Genomic DNA, 23,631 nt, shown 5'->3' on the forward strand with positions numbered 1-23,631 from the left:
GTAAGTTTGGATGCTTTATACAATCCCATATTTCTCCAAGACTTTTTCACTTTTCTTTTTTCTTTTGAGATGGAGTTTCACTCTGTCGCCCAGTGTGGAGTGTAGTGGCACGATCTTGGCTCACCACAACCTCCACTTCCTGGAATCAAGCGATTCTCCTGCCTCAGCCTCCCAAGTAGCTGGGACTACAGTCACATACCACGAAGCTCTGCTAATTTTTTTGTATTTTTAGTAGAGATGGGGTTTCACCATGTTGGCCAGGCTGGTCTTGAACTCCTGACCCTCAAGTGATCTACCCGCCTCGGCCTCCCAAAGTGTTGGGAGTATAGGCATGAGGTACCACACCTGGCCTTTGTTCACTTACTCTACTTCTTTTTTCCCTTATGTTCATCTGACTGGGTTAATTCAAAAGACCTGTCTTCCCGCTCTGAAATTCTTTATTCTACTTTCTCTAGACTAGCATTAGAGCTTTCAACTATGTTTTGTAATTCCTTCAATGAATTTTTCATTTCCAATATATGTTTGGGTTTATTTTTCATGGTATCTCCTTTCATATCCCAAACTGTTTTTCTGATTTGTGTGCATTTTCAACTTTCTCTTGGATCTCATTGAGTTTCTTTAAAACCAAAACATTCTGATTTCTTTATCTTATATTTCAAAGATTTTAATTTTGGTTAGGATCTACCGCTGGAGAGTTAATGTGATCCTTCTGAGGCATTGTAACACACTTTTTTCATAGTTTCAGAGTTGTTTCTCTGGTTGCTTCTCATCTAGATAAGCCATCTCTCCTTATTTTTTGAATTTCCTTTCATTTCGATGTGATTTTTTCTCCCCTTCAGGAGGTGTCTATAATGTATGTTCTGTAGGGTCTTTTGGCTTTAGTTCTGGGTGCTTTCAGTGGCAAAGAGTCTGTATTAAGTTCCCTGGTTACAGTTAGCCTTTGAATGGTAGTTTTCTCAAATGCTGGTTGTATTATTGATGTACTGGGCGTGGGAGTAGGCTTACTACATCTTGTGGGGCCAGGATGGTGGAGGTCTCAGGAAGTTTATCAAGATCCCTAGTGCTGTACACTTGTCAGCAGATTTTCTATTGTGTCATGCAATTAAACTTCCAGGTCAGTAGGTGGCACTCACAGGTAAGAGCCAGCTGAAGCCAATATAGATGGGTATATACTTGATCCTTGCTTACTGAGAAGCTCTCTGTTGCCTCAGGCAATGGGCTGATCTGCAGAATGCACAGTGGTCTGAGCTCCCTGCCCAGCCCTGGAGCAGGAGACCAAGACAGGTGGGTCCAGACCAGGCAGGTCCACCTACAGGTCCCCCAATAGCAGGGCATAAGCACCAGGTATGGGGGGCAGAGGAGAATTGGGGTCCAATGGGCAACCACCAGTTACCCAGAGGTATGCCTAGGCATGGAGTTGGGAAATCTCCACTGCCCCAAGTTTTCTGTATGGCAAGTAGAGTACAACCTAAACCCTAATCTAGAAAAGTGGATGCTCCAAATGCCTAGAGATGTCTCTACACTGAGTGCCACTGGACCATAAAGCTTGCCTATGATAAGCTTATTATATCAAATCATACAATTTTTTTATTTTTCAGTAGTACTATTTTGCACTATATGTACCGTTAGTAGGCATGTGTTTTATATTGAACTCACTAGTATATTCAGTGATGCTTTTTATTCCCTATTACCTCTAATATATGACTCCCCCTCATAAAAACTCAAAATTTCTCCATCTCCCTGAAATTTTAAAAAAAAAAACCTGTCTTTTGTTAACAAAAAAACAAAAAATTTTATCAATTTTAAACAAGATTTTTTTTTCAATTTTAGTATTCCAAAATTAAAGCGCTGGTTTTCTATTACCTTTTTCTACAGTCTCCTGCATTGACACTTCTCTTTTTTACTTATTTTTTATAGTGCCCTCAATTAAGAAGAAAATTGTTTGGCAGCCTTCATTTAAGAAAAAAGCCTGAAATTACAATAAATACTTATAGCCAAGAGGCAGTAGAATTAAATGGTTAAAGCATGGGCACTGGATAAGGACCTAAATATGAATCCCAACTCTATCCCTAATTACCTATATATCTTTGAGTTAATTAACTTTACCTCAGTTTCCTCATTTATGAAGTAAGGATAATAATGGTACTGACCTCACAGAATTGTTGGGGGAACTTAATAAACTTAAAAGTGCTTAAATAATGCCTGGTCTAACAGTAAGAACACCATAAATGGTATCTACCAAAGTGAGTATTCAGTCACAAAAGCAACTTTATGTCCTTAAGTTAATGAATAAGCCAGTCAGTAGTACTCCTCAATATCTGGTGTTCAGAAATGGAGGCCTTAGGACATTAGGATCTTAAAGATTACATTATGACTGAGGGTGGTGGCTTATGCCTGTAATCCCAGCACTTTGGGAGGCCGAGGCAAGCGGATTGCCTGAGCTCAGGAGTTTGAAACCAGCCTGGGCAACATGGCAAAACCCCGTCTCTACTAAAAATACAAAAAATTAGCCGGGCGCCTGTAATCCCAACTACTGAGGAGGTTGAGGCAGGATAATCGCTTGAACCCGGGAGGTGGAGGTTGCAGTGAGCCAAGATCGCACTACTGCACTCCAGCCTGGGGGAAAGAGCGAGACTCTGTCTCAAAAAAAAAAAAAAAGATTAAATTATACTTAGGGTGATCCAGACTAGTGCTGTTAAGCCTGGCACAGTAGCCAATGTCTGTAAATCCCAGCACTTTGTGAGGCCAGTGAGGACAGATCGCTTGAACCCAAGAGCTCTGAGACTAGCCTGGGCAACACAGGGAGACCTATCTCTACAAAGAATTTAAAAATTAGCTGGGCATGATGGCACGTGCCTGTAGTCAGTCCCAGCTACCCTAGAGACTGAGGTGGGGGAAACTCTTAAGCCCAAGAGGTTGAGGCTACCACAAGTCATAACTGTGCCACTGTACTCCAGCCTGGGCGACAAAGCAAGACCCTGTCTCAATCAAACATAAAACAGACCAGCGCTCCCCAACAGAACTTTCTCCAACAATGCAAATATCTGCATGCTGTCCAATATGACAGCCACTAGCCATGTACAGCGAGTGAGCACTTAAAATGTGGCTAGTATGACTAACGAAGCGAATTTTCAATTTTACCTATTTTTAATTAACTTATATTTAAATAGCCACAAAAGGTTACTAGCTCCCATATCAGAAAACTCAAAACGCATTTTAGAGAAAGTTTCTGTAATGGTCAAATTTAAGAGGATTTTCTCATTACTCATAATTTAATTGGAACATGCCATATCTAAACATGTACATTCATAAAGATTTTACTAATTCCAAGAAATTAATAAAAATGATAATGATAAATATGGCATGATAATGCAAAGGCTATTTCTGCCACTGTCTGGGACCCAAAAGCCTAAACTTTTAACTGTATTAAATATAGTAAACATATAATATTAAATGTCAGCAACATCCTTAGCCTGAAGATCAGTGGCAAACCTGATACTACTGGTAGATATTCTAGAATCTTAGAATTTAGGATGAAGGGGAAATAGAACAAAGGAAAATAGTAAACTTTCTTCTACCCCATGTTTTTATACTGTTAGCAAAGGATACAAACCTGTCCCATTCCTTCTTTTATTCTAAAAATGATGAACCTTTTTGCTTTCTACTATTAGAAACTAGAAAAGAGGAGAAAATATGCCAGATTCCTCATGTATAAATTTAATTCCTTGAATCCTCTTCCTCTGTATGGGAAGGGGAGTATAGCCTAAACTCCTAATTTAGAAGAGTGGGTGCTCCAAATGCCTGGAAATATGTTTCTGCATTGAGTGCCACTGAACCACAAAGCTTGCCTATGATAAGCTTTCTAAGTCAAATCATACAATTACTTTTTTATTTTTCAGTATAATTTTGCACCATGTGCACTGTTAGCAGGCACGTTTTACATTTAACTCACCAGCATATTCAGTGATGCTTTGAAGAGCGGTGAAGTAAACATTAGCAACTCTATTAAAGCAAAATTAGGAAAAGTAATTTACCCAAGAGTACACGGCTAATATGTGGCAGAGAGAGATGTGAACCTGTATCTACATTATCTTAAGTCTATATACCACAGCTGCTTTATCAATACCAGTATGCCTCTAGAAATGAAGCAGCAAGAACGCTTGAAATAAATCTACCTTCTTCTGGTAGTTCTAAACAGCAGGGTCATCAATTTCAAGAGCAAGGAAATGAGGAAACAGATGGACAGGAAATTCATCTGGGGCACTCAAATATTTCTATGTGTTCCCTGGCATACAATAAGTAGACAAATAAGATCAATAATAAAAGGCATCTTTAAGGAAGAAGCGTTAACAAAAATGAGTGATAAAAAAGGATAAATACAGAAAAATGTAAGAGGAAGTGATCTCAGGTAGAAGGTATTAAATATCACCAGAAACTACTACAAGTACTACTGTATCCCAGGCTGCATACATGTGAGAATCATAAAATAAATCCTCTAATAAATGTTAGGTAATTCAGAAATGCAGAAAGGGTCCCATTTCTACAAGCCCTAAGAAACAGCAAACCTATTTTGCTTTGACCAAACCAAATTAACGGAAGTCCTAGCTCAAGCAATCGGACAAGAGAAAAAAATAAAGGGCATACAAATTAGAAAGGAAGAGGTCAAATTATCCTTGTTTACAGATGATATGATCTTATATTTGGAAAAACCTAAAGACTCCACCAAAAAACTACTAGAACTGACAAATTCAGTAAAGTTGCAGGAGATAAAAATCAACATACAAAAACCAGAGTTTCTATATGCCAGGAGCGAACAATCCGAAAAAGAAATCAAGAAAGTAATCTCATTTACAATAGGTACAAATAAAATAAAATACCTAGGAATTAACCAAAGAAGTGAAAGACCTCCACAACGAAAGCCATCAATTATTTAGGAAAGAAGCTGAAGACACCAAAAAAAGGAATGATACTCCATGTTCATGGATTAGAAGAATCAATACTGTTAAAATGTACATACTATCCAAAGCAAACTAAAGATTCAATGCACTCCCTATCAAAATACCAATGACATTCTTCACAGATATAGAAAAAAAATCCTAAAATTTATATAAAACCACCAAAGACTCAGAATACCCAAAGCTATCCTGAGCAAAACAAACAAAACTGGAGGAATCACATTATCTGACTTCAAGTTATACTACAGAGCTATAGTAACCAAAACAGTATGGTACTGGCATAAAAACAGATATAGACCAATGGAACAGGATAGAGAACCCAGAAAACAAATACATATATCGAGAGTGAACTCATTTTTGACAAAGGTTCCAAGAACATATAATGGAAAGGATAGTCTCTTCAACAAGGTGCTGGGAAAACTGGACACCCATATGCAGAAGAATAACACTAGACCCCTATTTCTTGCCATATACAAAAATCAAACCAAAATGGATTAAATACTTAAATCTAAGACCTCAAACTAAACTACTAAAAGAAAACACTGGGGAAACTCTCCAGGATGTTGGAGTGGGCAAAGATTACTTGAGTTACACCCCACGAGCACAGGCAACCAAAGCAAAAATAGACAAATGGGATCACATCAAGTTAAAAAGCTTCTGCAGAGCAAAGGAAACAATCAAAAAAGTTAAGAGACAAGCCACAAAATGGCTGAAAATATCTGCAAACTACTCATTTGACAAAGGATTAATAACCAGAATATATAAGGAGCTCAAATAACTCTATAGGAGAAAATTTAATAATCTGATTTTTAAAATGGGCAAAAGATCTAAATAGGCATTTCTCAAAAGACATACAAATGGCAAACAGGTGTATGAAAAGGTGCTCAATGTCATTGATCATCAGAGAAATGCACATCAAAACTATAGTAACATGTCGTCTCACCCCAGTTAAAATGGCTTTTATCCAAAAGACAGGCAATGACAAATGCTGGAGAGGATGTGGAGAAAAGGGAACACTGGATTTTGTACACTGTTGGAGGGAATGTATATTAGTATAACCACTACCGTGAACAGTTTGGAAGTTCCTCAAAAAAACTAAAAGTAGAGCTACCATAAAGATCCAACAATCCCAGCGCTGGGTATACACTCAAAAGAAGGCAAATCCACATATCAAAGAGATACCTGCACTCCCATATTGGTTGCAATACTGTTCACAATAGCCAAGATTTGGAAGCATCCTAAGCGTCCATCAACAGATGAATAGATAAAATATGGTACATATATACACGAGATCCTGTAATTTTTCTACATGGATGGAACTGGGGGTCATTATGGTAAGTGAAATAAGCCAGGCACAAAAATATAAACTGCATGTCCTCACTTATTTGTGAGAGCTAAAAACGAAAACAACTCGGAGATAGAGTAGAAGGATGGTTACCAGAGGCTGGGAAGAGTAGTGGGGCGTCAGGGAGAGTGAGAATGGCTAACGGGTACAAAAAAAATAGGAGGAGTGACTAAGATCTTGTGTTTGATAGCACAACAGGGTGACTATAGTCAGTAATAATTTAATTGTACATTTTTAAATAACTAAAATAATTGGATTCTTTGTAACACAAAGGATAAATGCTTGAGGTGATGAATATACCCCACTTATGTACTGCATGCCTGTATCAAAATATCTTATGTACCCCATAAATATACATTTTACCCACAAAAATTAAAAATTGAAACAAAATAAAATTACAAAAAATAGTCTATCGTTACAATATGTAAAAGAAGTATGTCATATGAGATACAAACATATTCACTCGTATACATAAAGCAAATAGCCAAGAAAAGCTTTTGCTTTTTCAGTAAGCTGTTGTTATTACTGAATCTGTACTTGGAAATAAAATACAGGTACATCTGAGGATTCAAATCCATCTTATCCAAACTCAGGAAACAAAAAGATTCTGCTAAACTTTTAAGATTCTACTGTTTAACAGAAATTATATCCATCACTCTCTGAACTTTTTTCTTTTTTTTGAGACGGAGTCTCACTCTGTCGCCCAGGCTGGAGTGCAGTGGCACAATCTCAGCTCACTGCAACCTCTGCCTCCCGGGTTCAAGTGATTCTCCTGCCTCAGCCTCCCAAGTAGCTGGGACTAAGGGCGAGCGCCACCACACCTGGCTAATTTTTTATATTTTTAGTTGAGACAGAGTTTCACCATATTGATTAGGCTGGTCTCAAACTCCTGACCTCGTGATCCGCCCACCTTGACCTCCCAAAGTGCTAGAATTACAGGCGTGAGCCACGGCGCCCGGCCCCACTCTCTGAACTCTTACTCTTGCTATCCAAAACTCAGGAATTGAACAGATGTGAATGGCCTGCTATCCCTCACTATCCAGACTCTATCACCCAAACTCAGGATATAAATACAATAGATTCAGACTGCAAATACTTGTGAATCTTAACATAAATTTTTAATATAATTTCACAGTGTTTAAAAAACTTCCGAGGATTTTTTAAGTAATATGCAGTACTCTACTAAATCCCATAAATACTAGCTGCAAAACATCTTAGAAAATATCTTCTTGTACCCTATTTCTCAGCAGTCTGTTGGAGCAAGGAAGGCAGCTATTAGGTTATTGCCCCTCAGCTCCAAACTGCAGCACCCCTACCCGTATTCTGCTTTGTGGTGCTTGCACTAAGACTCTCTGTAAAAGCTCTCCCAAGAAGAGGCACTCAAGATGAACTGCAAGGCTGGAGGAGGAGGAAGAAAAGACTCTATCTTCCTACGTAATCTTTAGGTTTCATAAGAGCATTTCCCCAACACAGGCTTCTTCAGCCCTATAGCAGCAGGTCCTTCCAGTAGCAACAAGTGAATCCAGCTTACAGTGTTTCCAACACTTCCAGAACTAGCTTCACCATAAACCACTGAGACACACCAGCATCAGCCAGCAAGGTCTGGGTCCCAACCTTACAGAACCCCTCTTCCAAGCTCAGACACCAGCATCGATCATGCAGCAGCCTCTCAGAGGTCTAAGTTTCATTTCTTCGGGGACTTTCCTCTAAGTTCCTAATGTTTTCTCGTTCCCTTTGGTCCCCGAGCCCTATGGGCAGTAGCTGCTTCCTGTTGTGTCTATCTTCGTGATATTTTAGTTTTGTTTTTATCCTTTATGTTACTTAGTTAACATTTATATCTAGTTATCAATTCTATTAAAGTATTATCTCTGTTCGAATACTGGTATGGTTTCAGCCTCCCTAGAGAATCCTGAATGCTAAAATAGTCTCATGTAGAATATGATGCTGTTACAGTGACTTCTGTTGAAATGCAATTCTACCTATACTGGCAAGTAAAGTAGACCAAAGTGTCAGAGCAATCTGCTTACAATTACAGAGTATACTTAACTATCACTACAAACTATTCTGCAGTCATTTTTTTAAGGCAAATTTAGAGGGTCTTTTTCTAATTCACATTTAATATCTACTGGTATAAAAAAGGCAAGCTCTGTTTTCCCAAATTTTCTACAATAAATATGTACTACTTTGTAATCATAAAAATACAGCAAGTCTAATTTTAACAACAATTCTAACAAAGTCAGATTAAACAAGGATCCAATATCATCCACAGAAAGTAGTACTTGTTTACCTTACCCTAAATACTTAAGGAGACTGAGGGAGTTTTAATCCATTTACTAACTACCCTCTTCCAACCAACAAATTTTTTATACTTTCCTTCTATTCACTACCTTCACTTACACATAAATTGTCCACTCCCACTCATACTTGTGCCTACAAACTCCCACCTGCCTATCCATTTTCTGATTCCCAGCCACATGACCAGTTCTTCTCCACCAACTCATTTGCTTCCTGTCTTGAGGTTAGTCACTTTCTAGATATACAGATAGTATATACATGGTAGTATATACAAGAGAGATAAGGCAAACAAGCAATGTTTTTCAGTAGGTTTGAGTTACTTTAAGACTTCTGGTTGTACTCCTATTTGGGCAGTGTAGTTTGCAGGGACCATTTCTGGTTTGGGGAAGACTGTACGGGAAGCAGACTAAAATTTATTGTGGTTATTAAGTAATCCAGTTTTTCTTCCCTTCTTCGTCTCAAAACAATACTGGCTTCCACTAAGAAAAATCGGTGACAGACAATGGTCTTGTATACACAAATCTAAGAATGGGAATCCTCTGTTTCAGACGTGGACCATACAGAATATTACAGAAATGAAAGACATACATAAGGACAATAAATATCATGACTCTGATGCCATAGGGCTTCTCAGTTTATAAATTAAATGCTAGATATACAGTTATATCCCAAACAATTCTGATTGTAGAATATTGTGCTAAGGAATTACAACACAGTGAGTAAATTGTAACATAACTTATATTACCTCTTCTCTTTCATCAAACAAAAGTTACACACATATTATTCCTAACCCAATGTCATATAAAGGCTTAACCTAAACATAAATATAGTATTCACAGAGATTTAAAATTTCAGTCAATTACCTTAATATATGAGTGTTTCAGCATTTCACACAACTAAAATATCTTAAGGAAGTCTAATAAGTAGAAAGTGGACGCTAAAGAAACAACAGTCATTTTACAAAAAAAAAAAAAGCTTTTCCACTGAGAAACAGGACAGTCAGCCTTGACTTGCAAAACGTCAAGTACATAAAAACTACAAAGGTAACTTCATTGTTCATTTTGTGTGTGTGTGTGTGTGTGTGGCATTCCGGAAAATCAGGATTGCTCTCAAGCGTAAGGATTCCTTCATTCCCAATCATGGTTCTGGCAATTTTGTAATCTCTCCTCTCTCTCCTTCTGCCCTCCAAAGCTGGGCAATTATAACCCTTCCTCATCTACGCTGCTGCAACCACAATGACCTCCTCCATTGCTCCTCAAACACACAAGGCAGCCTCCCGCCTTGGACCTTCCTGCACTCCCTCTGTGCCTAAAGAATGCTCAACTACCACTTATCCAATATATGGCTCACTCCAGCATACTTTAAGATCTTCATTCAAATGTCCCCTTTTTTAGTGAAGGCTTCCCTTAGGACTGGCCTGTCTAAAATAACACATACTCCTATTATTTCCTATTCCTCTTCTCTATTTTTCTCCTTAACCCTTATCATATCACTAACAGATACTTATACTATTTTCTTTATTAATTGTCCCTCCACCAAAATGTAAATTCCATGATTACAGGATTTTTACATGTTATGCTCATTGCTATGCCCCAACATTTAGAACAGTGCCTGACAACAGTAGATGCTCAATATGCTAGATGAATAAATGATATGGCTGACTACACAACCACATGTAACTAGCAGGTCCTGCCATCAACACTTCATACTCTAAGATTTCAATTAGCAGATTAGGTTTAGATCATTTTTCACTCTGGGAACCATGACAATCCCTCAGGGGCCAATGTGAAGGTAGAACATGGAAGCCTAAGCCAGCAAAAACAGTCATATATTTATCTGTTTTGCTAATTTGACTTCACATATTAATTGATTGGCAAAACTGATCTGGTGACTTCAAAAATCTGAAACCACAGGGTTGTACACAACAAAACAGTTCCTACTTTTTACATTTCTCATGTTTTATTGTAAATTAGAGAAATCTAGATATTATATTTTTACCATCCCTTAGAAAGAAATTAAAATTAGTATCTTCAGTCTTATTTTGATTGCTACAAAGGCAATCAAAATTTACTATGTTCTAATTAAATTGAATAGAAAGCAGATTAGCTTTTTTTTTTTTGAGATGGAGTTTCGCTCTTGTTGCCCAGGCTGGAGTGCAATGGCACAATCTCAGCTGACTGCAACTTCTGCCTCCTGGGTTCAAGCAATTCTCCTGCCTCAGCCTCCTGAGTAGCTGGGATTACAGGTGTGAGCCACCACACCTGGCCAATTATTTTGTATTTTCAGTAGAGACAGGGTTTCACCATGTTGGCCAGGCTAGTCTCGAACTCCTGACCTCAGGTGATCCACCCGCCTCAGCCTCCCAAAATGCTGGGAGTACAAGTGTGAGTCACCGCACTTGGCCCAGATTAGTCTTTTTAAAAGAAACACAAAGAAGTGTTAATTATGTTGTTTCATGTACAAATTACCACCACACTATACTCAGTTCACTAAATGAAGATTAAAAGCATATCCAAATCCCATCACCACAAAAATTTCAGTAAGCAGAAATATCACTCCATTCCGCCAAGTTGCACTACTTGACAAAACAAGCTACAATACTTTATTCTGAATCTCACCCTGAAATTCATTGCAATATAAGGTGACCAGTCTAACTTTTAAAATGTTGCATGTTCTAATAAAGAAAAAAAAAAGAGCACTCACCTTAATGAAGTTACAGATGGACAAGCCTGTCCATACAAACCCATCTGGCCACAAAGAGAATCTGAAAAGTAAAGAAGAGTTAGTTATCAGATGCTGCAAAGTAAATTAAATTAAACCGTAAGTCTCACTTTAGATTTACTTTAAAACACTCTCAAAACAGAAGTAAAATGCTAAAAGAATCACCCTTATCAGAACACAGACTTACATGAAAGAAAAATGCCACTGAGTCATAAGAGGGATTACACTAAGACAGACAAACATATCAGGAAGCCTACAGACATTATCAGGCGGCATAACAGAAATAGATACACTATATCTGTAACATCTAAAGCTGAGATTTCATAAGATTTAACAAATGATTATGGCTATGTTATAGAGAGTGTCCAAACTGTTTTAGTAGAGTCCTAGGGATTCTAGAAAGATGCCCAAAAGCTACCAGAGTTAAGCATGCAGGTTTCAACCCCCAAATAAGTGCCCCACCAAATCTATTCCTCCAGCAAAATAGTGCTACCTTTATTGGTTTTAAATATTTGACTTCACAAAGACTTCATCTAAGAAACAGTTCCACTGCTTTAAAAAAAAAACAAAAAGTAGTAGTAATAGTAGAAGTAGTAGTAGTAATAGCAGCAGCAGCAGTAGTAAAGAGAAGCACTGAAACCGAAAGAGCTTTGAATTCAAATTCTAGGTTTTAGGTTCAAATTCTAACAGTGGCACTACTGAGACCTTAAAGAATTCAATGAACCTCAGTTTCTTCATCTGTAACGTGGGGCTAATACCACCTACATAACTTTATTCAAAGGGGATTAAACTCCAAGCTTGTTGTTAGAATTAAATAAATCAACAAATGTAAAAGTGTCTATCAGCACTACTACGGAGCACATGGGAGAGTATCAGTATTTTCATTAGGCAGAAGGATGATCCACAAATGCCTAATGGTAACATAAATGGGATAAGGTAAAATAGGTTTAAGTGTATACATATGCATATACTGCACAAGTGGCAGAACTGTGAGCAACTAAAGAAAGCATGTTCAGTCTGAAGGGATCAGGGCTATTCCCAGTTCTAGTCAATTGTTGCTAGGCAGGAGCATTATATGCCCAGCATTTTAAGAACTTCCAATTTTTCAAGAGAAACCAAAAAATCCAAAATTTTATCTGCAATCTCTTGATTTTTTATTTTAACTTTTTTTAAAAATACAGATGGGGTCTTGCTATGTTGCCCAGGCTGATCTTGAACTCCTGGGCTCAAGTGATCCTCCTGCCTCGGCCTCCCAAAGTGCTAAGCTTACAGGCATAAGTCACTGCACCTGGCCCTGATTTTCATTTCCTAAATACTATGTGGGCCAAACGGAAACTGGATTTTGCTCCAAGTCTGTAACCTTTGGTTTAAAAGGTGATTGAAGTCCCTGCATCCAATAATTATCCCGCATACACTGAAGAGAGAGACAGATAAGACATTTCTATTTCTGCCAGAGTAACAGGATAGATGGCTCGATCTCATACCCACTGAAAATAACTAAAACGCTGAGTAAAATATCTTAAAATCTTTACATATAAATCAAAAACTTGACAGAAAATCAGGTATGATCAGAATCCAAAAACTAAGTGAAACAGTGGAAACTAGAAAGGTATGCAGAGTACTGATACCAGCTTTCCTTCACCTTTAGGGCAATATGCGAAGCACTATGAATTCTGGCTTGCAATTCCAAGACCTTATGGGACCCAATGTACAAGATGCAACAACGTTCAGATCTTAACCAAGAGAACTGCCAGGAAAACTGCTTTTTTAACCTTAGCACTTAGGGCTGGTGAGGGGATCCAGGACTATGACAGCAGTAAGGTACAAGAGGCAGCAATGTTCAGTTCTCAACCAAGTAAACTGCCAGGAAAACTACTTTTTTAACCTCGGCACTCGGTGCTGGGAGAGGATCAGGGACTGTGACAGCAGTGCAAGGGTGTCTTCCCTGATATTTTATAACCACAAGCTGATCTTCCCCTATGGTTTTAAAAGCTTCATACCGGCCGGGCACAGTTGCTTAGGCCTGTAATCCCAGCACTCTGGGAGGCCGAGGCAGCCGGATCACCTGAGGTCAGGAGTTTGAGACCAGCCTGACCAATATGATGAAACCTCCGTCTATACTAAAAATACAAAAAACTTAGCCAGGCATGGCGGCATGTGCCTGTAATCCCAGCTACTTGGGAGGCTGAGACGGAAGAATCGCTTGAAGCTGGGAGGCAGAGGTTGCAGTGAGCCAACATCACGCCATTGCACTCCAGCCTAGGCAATAAGAGCAAAACTCCGTCTCAGGAAAAAAAAAAAAAAAAAAAAAGCTTCATACCTAGAATTTTGTTTAGGGTAGCCCTAGGATGGTTGTATCTCCCACCCAATCTTGATAGAAGCAAATGTACATTCTCTCTGGAGGAAATCACCTTTGATCTAAGCCTGGAAAAATTCCCACAGGTAAGATCTCAAAATAACTGTATTCATAATTAAAAATCACAAAACCCAGAAGGAAATCAGCCACTCATAGCAAAATACAGCAGAAACATCAGTTAGCACAATAAAACCACAAGGAATTCAGATATAAAAATTACTAGACATCCTTGGGACCAGAGTCCGGCGTGGACAGCCCCTCATCCTGGGAAATGGGGTGTGGCTGAAAAGGCAGCCTTCCCCTCAGCTGTCATGGAACACACTTTCATGGGGAACCTGGCGCTAAACCACTCACAGATGACCTGCTTCTGGGTCAGGGTTTTGTACATAGCACAGCAGCTTTATTAAAAAAAAAAAAATTACTAGACATCCTTTTCTACTGTTTTACTGTATGCGTGATCTACCTAGTCTTGTATTTTAGTTGCCTATATGTAGATATATCTCAAATCTTCATCTCTATAGATCTCAAATCTTCATCTCTAGCAGAGATCAATCTCCTGATCTCCAAACAAATATCTAACATTCTGTCCCGGAAATCCCAAATTTACCATGTTTAAAACTGAATTCATCATCTTCTCTTAATATACTTCCTTCCTGGATAAAACGGCACAGCCTTTTCATCTAAGAATGGCTTTCAGGTTTCTAGCTTAACTCTTTACTTTTCGTTAGAGCAGACTAATTTTTTTCCAACTCTTAGTCTCTATGAGGAATTACTTCAGTAAACACTCTTGGCTTCTTAGCCCATTCCTCTCCAAAGAGGTAAATTGGTTAGTACATAGAGCTAACTTAACAAAAGAACTGAGTACCAGGGACTCAGACTCTTTTCTTTTTTTTTTCTCTTTTTTTTTTTTTTTTTTGAGACGGAGTCTCGCTCTGTCACCCAGACTGGAGTGCAGTGGCGCGATCTCGGCTCACTGCAAGCTCCGCCTCCCGGGTTCACGCCATTCTCCTGCCTCAGCCTCCGGAGTAGCTGGGACTACAGGCGCCCGCCACCACGCCCGGCTAATTTCTTTTTGTATTTTTAGTAGAGACGGGGTTTCACCGTGTTAGCCAGGATGGTCTCGATCTCCTGACCTCGTGATCCGCCCACCTCGGCCTCCCAAAGTGCTGGGATTACAGGCTTGAGCCACCGCGCCCGGCCTCTTTTCATTTTTTTGAGATGGAGTTTTCACTCTTGTTGCCCAGGCTGGAGTGCAATGGCGCCAACTCGGCTCGCTGCAACCTCCGCCTCCTGGGTTCAAGCAATCCTCCTGTCTCAGCCTCTCAAGTAGATGGGATTACAGGCCTGTACCACCATGCCTGGCTACTTTTTTGTATTTAGTAGACGGGGTTTCACCATGTTGGTCAGGCTGGTCTTGAACTGCTGACCTCAGGTGATCCACCTGCCTCGGCTGGGATCCCAAAGTGCTGGGATTACAGGCTTGAGCCACCATGCCCAGCCCTCAGTCTCTCTCCTCCCTCTCCATCCAGGATTCTACAAGGCAATTATCTGAGTGTGTCCACTCTGCTGACCCAAACATCCTCTAGGGTGAACTGTCCCATTGATAGATAGGGATGAGGGCCTGCAGAAAGTCAGCCAACTCATTTGGCTCTTAAACCTAAGTCACGTTCTACAATACAGGTTTTATCAAAAACAAAGGCAACTCCTTTGAAAGTTAAACACAGAGTTACCATAAACCCCAGCAATTATGGGCATATATATCTCCAAGAGAATTTAAATGTTCCTACAAAACCATGCACACAAATGATTGGTTGCACACAAATGTGCAGCATTACTCATAAAGCCAAAAAGTGAAAATAACCCAAATGCTTGTCAACTAATGAACGGATAAACAAAATATGGTTTATCTAAGTAATAACCATGTAAGACACAATGCAACTTCATTCAGCCATAAAAAGGAATGAAGTACTTTTACATGCTACAACATAGATGAACCTTGAAAGCCTTATGCTAAGAGAAAAAGACACAAAAGACCACATGCTGTATGCTTCCATTTATATAAAATGTCCAGAATAGGCAAATCTATAGAAATGAAAAGCAGACTGGTGGTTGCCAGGAGATGGGGGAAGAGAGGGAGATTGCACATGGGAAGTCACTGCTAGGAGGTTTCTTTTTAGAGTGATGAAAATGGCCTAATTGATAGTGGTAATGGTTGCACAACCTTGTGAATATATTAAAAACTACTGAATTGTACACTTTAAAATGGTGAACTTCACAGTATGTGATTTTTACCTGAATAAAAAGCTAATTTTTTTAAAGGTACTGTCTTGCTTCTTCATCTGTAGGTTCTTATTTCTCAGTCAGTTCAAAACTCAGGCAAGGGAAAATGATCTCATATACTGAATTGTCCAAACATCAACACTCTTAGTACCTCCAATAAGTTACCATTTACTACCAAATTCTAACTTCTAATTATCTTTCTAATCTGCTCTAGCTTCAATGCCTTAGTCCCAGTGTTATTCATTTTTCCTCTAGATCACTGTCCTTAAATGACATCCTGAACCCTAGGCTTATTGACTGAAAGAACAAACATATACCAGTCTTCTCCCTACCCAAGCAACTGAACAACCAACAGGAAATCTCACAAAAGAAGACTAAGGTTCACATTGAAGTCAGGAAATTTCGAAGTCCTCCAAGTCACAAACAAATCTCTGTGGCATCAAGTATAGTTGAACAATGATATTAACTCATTCAATTACATCCATATTTACATGGTTTTATTTGGTGCCAACAGCATAAATCTCCAAATCTTTTGAAAACTAATATGTATCAAGAAAGAGTAGAATGTCACAACCAGAATATGAGTACTAAAAGCCAGGCATTAGCTAATGACTATGCTGCAATATACGCTATTTACTGTATTATATTCCATTACCAATAGAAAAGCATGGAATTCCTTTTAACATAAGCAGTATTCAAATATACCTTAAACTGAGTTACAAACTATCCACATTTAGGAAGAAGCCATCACAACACACTAACAGCTGTATAATAACATATTATTTGGGGGCATGGAGTGAAATAGAACTAAGTGTTCTGAAAAAGCTCTGAATACGTTCTTTTTGTTTTTAAGAGATAGGGTCTTGCTTTGTTGCCCAGGCTGGAGTACAGTGGCCAGATGAAAGATCACTGCAGCCTCGAACTTCTGGGCTCAAGCAATCCTCTTGCCTCAGCCTCCCTAGTATCTGGGACCACAGGTGCACACCACTGCATTGGGCTAATTTTTTTTATTTTTTATGTTTTGTAAAAATAAGGTCTTGCTGTGTTGTCCAGGCTGATGTCAAACTTCTGGCCTCAAATGATCCTCCCACCTCAGCCTCCCAAAGCACTGGGATTACAGGCATGAGTGATCACACCCAGCCCGAAATACTTATGAGCTCTCTCCCCTTTCCCACCTACACAGAAATGTAACGCTTTATAATTTACAAAAAACTTACTACCATTCTTGACCTTGCGGCTGAAGACTCAAGACTGGAATCCCAGCTATTGACAATTACTGTGTGACCTTGGATATGTTAACTTCCCTAAGGCTTAATTTCCTCCTTCATAAGAAAGGAAAAATGCAGTAAATGCCTCAGTTACTATGACAGTAGTTTGAATGAAAGCATCAGCATAACACCAGACAAAGGTAATAATTAAACATTTGTTAAAACTATTACACTCAGGAATGGAAAACCAAACGTTATATGTTCTCAAAAGTGGGAGCTATGAGGATGCAAAGGAGTAAGAATGATATAATGGACTTTGGGGACTCAGGGGAAAGGGTGGGAGTGGAGTGAAGGATAAAAGACTACACATTGGGTACAGTGTACACTGCTTGGGTGATGGGTGTGCCAAAATCTCAGAAATCACCACTAAAGAACTTATTCATGTAACTAAGCACCACTTGTCCCCAAAAACCTACCAAGATAAAAAAAAAAATTCATTTATTTTATTTATTAAAAAAAACTGTTACAGCTCTAGAGACCAAGAAGCTATTCCATTTTTTTTTTACTTCTGAATTCAGCCCTATCTTTCCAAAAGACTTGAAAGTATAAAATTCACTAACATCCATGAAGAAACAAACCCTTTGATTGAAGAAACTTGACTGAACATTGTAGATTATTATACCATTAGTCACAGGTAATCATTAAAGCAGTCGCAGAAATAACCTGTATCCTAATCAACCCAAACAGAAGAAATGTGCCAGAGGGAAGAGTAAAGGGAAAAGAATTCTGATGAGTGAGAAGCAATCAGCTGTTCATCCCAGCTCCTCTAGCTAAACCTGAAGGCAGTGGTACAGCTTGAGCTAAGAAGTCATCTGCTTTCAGAGAGCAATTAAAATCATGAGGATCTTCAATCAGAAGTGAGGCCACACAGATAATTAAGACAAACCATTAAAAAAAAAAAAAAAACTTGAGGAAGTTGGACTGCCGATAGCAGCAAGTGATTTAAGAGGGAGAAAGGCAATAGTGTTCAGTGTAGATCAGGAAGGATAAAAACTGAAAAGAGAATACTGGCTTTTAATAGAAGATAATAATACTACATTGGGTGAGTTTTGTGGAATAGTGAAGGCAAAAATTAGCACGGTTAGGGGTTAAGAATCAGGAGTGAAAGAAAAATAAAAGTTTAGCTACAAATTGTATTAAATTAAGTAGAAAGTGTAATAACAGAAGTTATAGATTAAGAATTCAGGAATGGTAAAGAATGTTAGAACTTTCATCACATTATCTCTATTACCCTATTTTAATCTTCATAAATAGAAACAGAAAACAGAAAAGCTTGTCACCATCTGATATGATTTTTATTTCTCCCCCATCAGAATGTGAGCTCCATATTTCATTCTCTGTTATATTCCCAAAACCTAGTATAAAGCCAGCATTCATATTTTTTCAGTGAATGAATAAACCAGATTCTTCAAAAGTTGGGGGGAAAAAAGAAACTTTACTTAATACAGTCTTTTGTATCCACCACTTTTCTCTACTTCTAAGCAATTTAGGACCAGTCTGCAGTTAGAAGATGAAGTTAGGTATCCAGAATACATAAATCTTACAACTCAATAACGAGAAGACTAATAATCCAATTTAATAATGGGCAAGAATCTGAACACACATTTCTACAAAGAAGATATATGAATGTCCAATAAATACATGAAAAGATGTTCAGAATAATTAATCACTAGGGAAATAAATTTTTTTTTTTTTTTTTTTTTGGAGACGGAGTTTTGCTCTTGTCACCCAGACTGGAGTGCAGTAGCTGAACTCGGCTCACTGCAGCCTCCAACTCCCGTGTTCAAGTGATTCTCCTGCCTCAGCCTCCCAAGTAGCTGGGATTACAGGCATGTGCCACCATGCTCAGCTAATTTTTTTTGTATTTTTAGTAGAGACAGGGTTTCACCATGTTGGTCAAGCTGGTCTCAAACTCCTGATATAAGGTGATCCGCCCACCTCAGCCTCCCAAAGTGCTGAGATTACAGGGGAAATATAAATTAAAACAAGACACCACTTCATACCCACTAGGATGGCTATAATCAAAAAGACACAAAATAACAAGTGTTGCAAAGATATGAAGAAATTCAAACTTTCATGCATTGCTAGTACAGGTGTAAAATAGTGTTGCTACTTTGGGAAAGTTTGGCAGTTCATCAAAAAGTCAGACATTAAGAGTTACCATATGACCCAGAAATTCTGTACCCAAGAAATGAAAACATACATCCACACAAAAATCTGTATAAGAATGTTCACAGCAGTATTAAATCACAATAGCAAAAAAATGAAAATAGGCCGGGTGCAGTAGCTCACACCTGTAATCCCAGCACCGTGGGAGGCCAAGGCAGGCAAATCTCTTGAGCCCAGGAATTCAAGATCAGTCTGGGCAACACGGCAAGATCCCATCTCTACAAAAAACACAAAATTTAGCTAGGCACTGTGGGTTGTGCCTGTAGTTCTGGCTACTCAGGAGGCTGAGGCGGAAGGATCAATTGAGCCCAAGAGGTGGAGGCTGCAGTGAGCTGTGATCATTTCACTGCTTTCCAGCTCAGCGACAGAGCAAGACCCTGTTTTGTTTTGTTTTGTTAAAAACATCGAAATAATCCAAATGCCCATCAACTGATGAATGGATACGTTATATCCACATAACGGAATACTGTTTTGACAATAAAAAGGAATAAATATTATAACATGTTAACAACATTATGCTAAGTGAAAGAAACCAGTCATAAAAGATTACGTATTGTAAGATTCCATTTACATCAAACATCCAAAATAGGCAATGTTAGTAATTAGATAGCAGTTTCTTAGGGTTAGCAGTAAGAGAAAAAGTAAATGGAGAATAGGGACTGACTGCTATGAGGTATGGGGTTTCTTTGCAAGGGAGGAGAAAAACATTCTAAAATTAGACTGTAGCAATGGTTGCACAACCCTGTGAATACACTAAAAAACACTGAATTTTACACTTTAACTAGGTGAACTGGATGGTTTGTGAATTATATCTCAACAAAGCTGTTAGAAAAAAAAATAAGTTCAGAACCACCACACACAAATGTTTTTATTCCTGCTTCCTGCTGCTTCTCTCACTAGTGCCACAGGATCCACTCCCAAACCCCTCAGCTGGAACAGCAAAGGGAGAGTAAAACTACCTACCTCACCAGAAAACAACTCTAGAAAAAACAATTACTTACAAATCTATAACCCCATGAACCATTCAATAGTTTTCTGGTGGCCTCCACTATTTTCAAACCATACTGTTTATTCACTAAACACATTTAATGAAGATACATGTACGGCCAATAAAAAAGTTTCATACACCTGAAAAAATTATCAAGGAAACTACTAATATCTACAAATCGACTACTTAGGCTATACCCCCCTCTCCTCCTAAAACAAGACCAGGGCCAGGAGGAGACTAACAGAATATGAAAAAAATTAGCTTTGGCTTTTAAAGACTGTTTTAACAGTAGGAAGTATACGTAACTGCCTCTTTTCCTCCGTATTTTAGGACTAGTGTCAATAAAACAGGTGGTGAGTGTGGGGAAGGGGGGCTTCCTGGCCAAACATCACACAGCTATAACTTCTTCCAAACCCCAAACCTTACTTCCTGCAATTTATGTAAACAGATCACAGGCCACCCTCTTCAAACTAAATCATAACCCAAGCAAATAGCACAAGATTCTATTTCTGGGTCTGTCATTAACTCACTAGATAATCCTGAGGCTTCAGTCTCTCTACTTTGCTCAAAAACTTAACTACCTCATATCTGGTCCCAAAATCTTATCATGTGGTCTAATGAAGACTTTCCCAATTTACAGATTTATTTTTACTGAGAACCTGACAAAGGTATATGAAATTAGATCACATTGTATGTTTAAATACTTAAATTATATGGTATATGAAATTAGATCACATTATATGTTTAAAGGTATATGAAATTAGATATATGAAATTAGAGGTATATGAAATTATATCACATTATATGCTTAAAGGTACATGAAATTAGATCACATTATATGTTTAAACCACCTTTATTGAATATACACGAAATATGAAAAATCCAAAAGATTATCTACTAAAAAATGTTGAACTCTTACATTTTAAGCAACATTTAAAGGTATTCACTAAACAAAGACAGAATAAGCTTTTGGAGGGCTAAAGGCTATGAGGCTTTAAATTTGAGCTCAGTTATATTTAGAAAACCAAGATGCCACTTCTCTGGATCCTGTATCTTTATCTTGGGCATTTGATTCATGTGCTTTGCCTGGTGTAATTCAAAGCAACAGATCCTACCCATGTTGCTGAAAATTCCACTGAACCTAACAGAACTTACTGGTGTCAGAGGAATCAAACGCTGTACTGAAACTGAAAAGATAGGAAGCCATAAAGTCTCCACTGCCAGAGATGTTTAACAAAATAAAAATTACCTGCCTTGTTCCCAAAGTCAGTAAACAAACCACTACTGACTTTATGATCATTTCTATCCCATTTCTGGAAATCCTGATTTAGGTGAAACTTGGGAAATCTAGTAATTAAAAGTTATCTCAGGTGATTCTGATGTAGTCTGATTACTGGTTTAGGACAAGGGTAGCAGAAAGGTTTCATATCATTTGTCAATAATGCTCAATAGGTAGCAGCTGCCTTAAGTGCTACAAAGAGAAAATAATGTCTAAACACAACCAGAAATTAGTAGTCTGCCAAGGACATGGTGATGGGGAATCGGTAACATGCAAATCATTTATCTGTCATCCCTGATTCAGTTAGACCACTGAATGGACGGTTTGCTAGGAGATTTTTGAGGTAAGAAAAGATCCAGGTCTGGATTGTTTACTTTTAACTGGCAGAAGCTCCAGCTGACTCTAGAAAGGTAGGAAACAGAAGAACAGACCTGGTATATGTACCAGGACTCTTCAAAAGTACTTATTAAGCACCCAGTATTATAAAGAAAAAGAAGACAGTATGACTTTTGCTCTCCAGATGTTTATAATCTTGTTGGAGAAATGAAAATTCTACACAACATAAAGGTGGGTTTTTAAAATAAAGCAAATAAAAATATTTTTGTGCCACTTTGGATAATAGTGGGAGCCAGTGGAAGAATTGAGTGCCAGGCCAAAAACAGTCAAGTATGAACTGACTCAAGAGGAAACCAAATGTGGGTTCTTGATCAGTATATGATTAAAGAGATGTATGAAGAAGATTCCACTGTCATCATTTTCCAGGAAAAAAAAAAATGGGAGACTTTATCATCAAGGCATGATGTATTGGAGGACAAATAATCCACTTCATGTTGTTTCTGTAGGCATCTGTCCCTACCACTGGAATGCTGGCTCCTAGCGGGCCATGTACACATCGAATTAACTTTTTATCTCCCATAATACCTAGGACATGTTCTACACATAATACTCCAAAATGATTGAATTGTCATAAAAGAAGAAAAAATCTAGCAGATATTTCAAAAGGAACAGAATTTGGTACAGATAAGAGACGTGAAGGGCCAAAGGAGTCAAATTATCCAAAAGGGGGGAGAGTGGGAAGTGGCTATCGTTCAGTTAAAGGAGATTTAAGAAATATAACAACCAAATGCAGTGTATATACCTTATCTGGATCTTGAGTCAACTAAAAACCAACTGTAAAGAGATGTTTTTAAAGAATCAGGACATTTTATTATGAACTAGACATTAGATGACACCTAAAAATATTGTCTATTGTCTACTGTACCATCAGATACAATGATGGCATGGGTTATATAATATCTACATTTTCTTAGAGATGCATACTGACATAGGGATGAAAAGACAGTGTCTATGATTTTCTTTGAAATACTTAAAAAAGAAGAAAAGATATTTGAGGCATATGTGGCACCTATCTTAATTTGATGAATCTCAATGACGGGTAAAGGGGGGTTCTTCATATTTTATATACTTCTGAATATACTCAAAAGGGCAGTTGGACTAAACTTGTTTGGTGTTAGTTGCTCAACAATAGCAATAGATAATTAATTATTTCTTTCTCAGATTTCAGGAAGCTAAGGATGACTAGTACTTCTGAGAAAACAGCCTAGACTCAATCAGAAGAAAATGGGCATTCGTTAGTTAGCTCTACTAATAGGAAATCTCTCTGAATCTACTCAAAGAACTTCTTGTAAATTAAGATGAGAACTGAATATGAGCCAAGAGAGTGACTCAGCTGCTAAAAAGAAACAAAATGCAATCTTAGGCTTCATCAGAAGAACAGTATCCAGAAAAGGAGTGTAACAGTACCATGTACTCCTCACTAGCTAGTTCACAACTGGAGTATTGTATTCTGGGGGTTTTTTGTTTTGTTTTAATATAGAATTTAAAAATCATCACCTATGGAGGGAAACGTGTTCTGTTTTGAGCACCACATTTTAAGAACACTTACAGGACAGAATCCTTGGAAGGAGGGATATCA

General features: G+C 38.2%; 3 protein-coding genes across 13 annotated transcripts in view; 2 read left to right on the forward strand and 1 right to left on the reverse strand.

The window, feature by feature from the left end:
• PPCS (phosphopantothenoylcysteine synthetase) overlaps positions 1-23,631 on the forward strand; it is a 1,013,452-nt gene that overhangs the window by 853,104 nt on the left and 136,717 nt on the right. The gene's annotated exons all lie outside the window — the stretch shown is intronic.
• The window catches only part of FOXJ3 (forkhead box J3), a 152,294-nt gene that overhangs the window by 116,089 nt on the left and 12,574 nt on the right, over positions 1-23,631 (reverse strand). For all 8 annotated transcript variants that reach the window (XM_050798674.1, XM_050798645.1, XM_050798704.1 and 5 more), the window contains one exon: positions 11,299-11,359. In XM_050798674.1, coding sequence (XP_050654631.1) covers positions 11,299-11,342 — 44 coding nt within the window. In that variant the 5' untranslated portion in view covers positions 11,343-11,359. Of the gene's footprint in view, positions 1-11,298; positions 11,360-23,631 lie in introns of those variants that run through there.
• The window catches only part of RIMKLA (ribosomal modification protein rimK like family member A), a 169,003-nt gene that overhangs the window by 43,223 nt on the left and 102,149 nt on the right, over positions 1-23,631 (forward strand). The window lies entirely within an intron of this gene.

Source organism: Macaca thibetana, chromosome 1 (genome assembly GCF_024542745.1).
Source record: "Macaca thibetana thibetana isolate TM-01 chromosome 1, ASM2454274v1, whole genome shotgun sequence".
Taxonomy (NCBI): Eukaryota; Metazoa; Chordata; class Mammalia; order Primates; family Cercopithecidae; genus Macaca; species Macaca thibetana.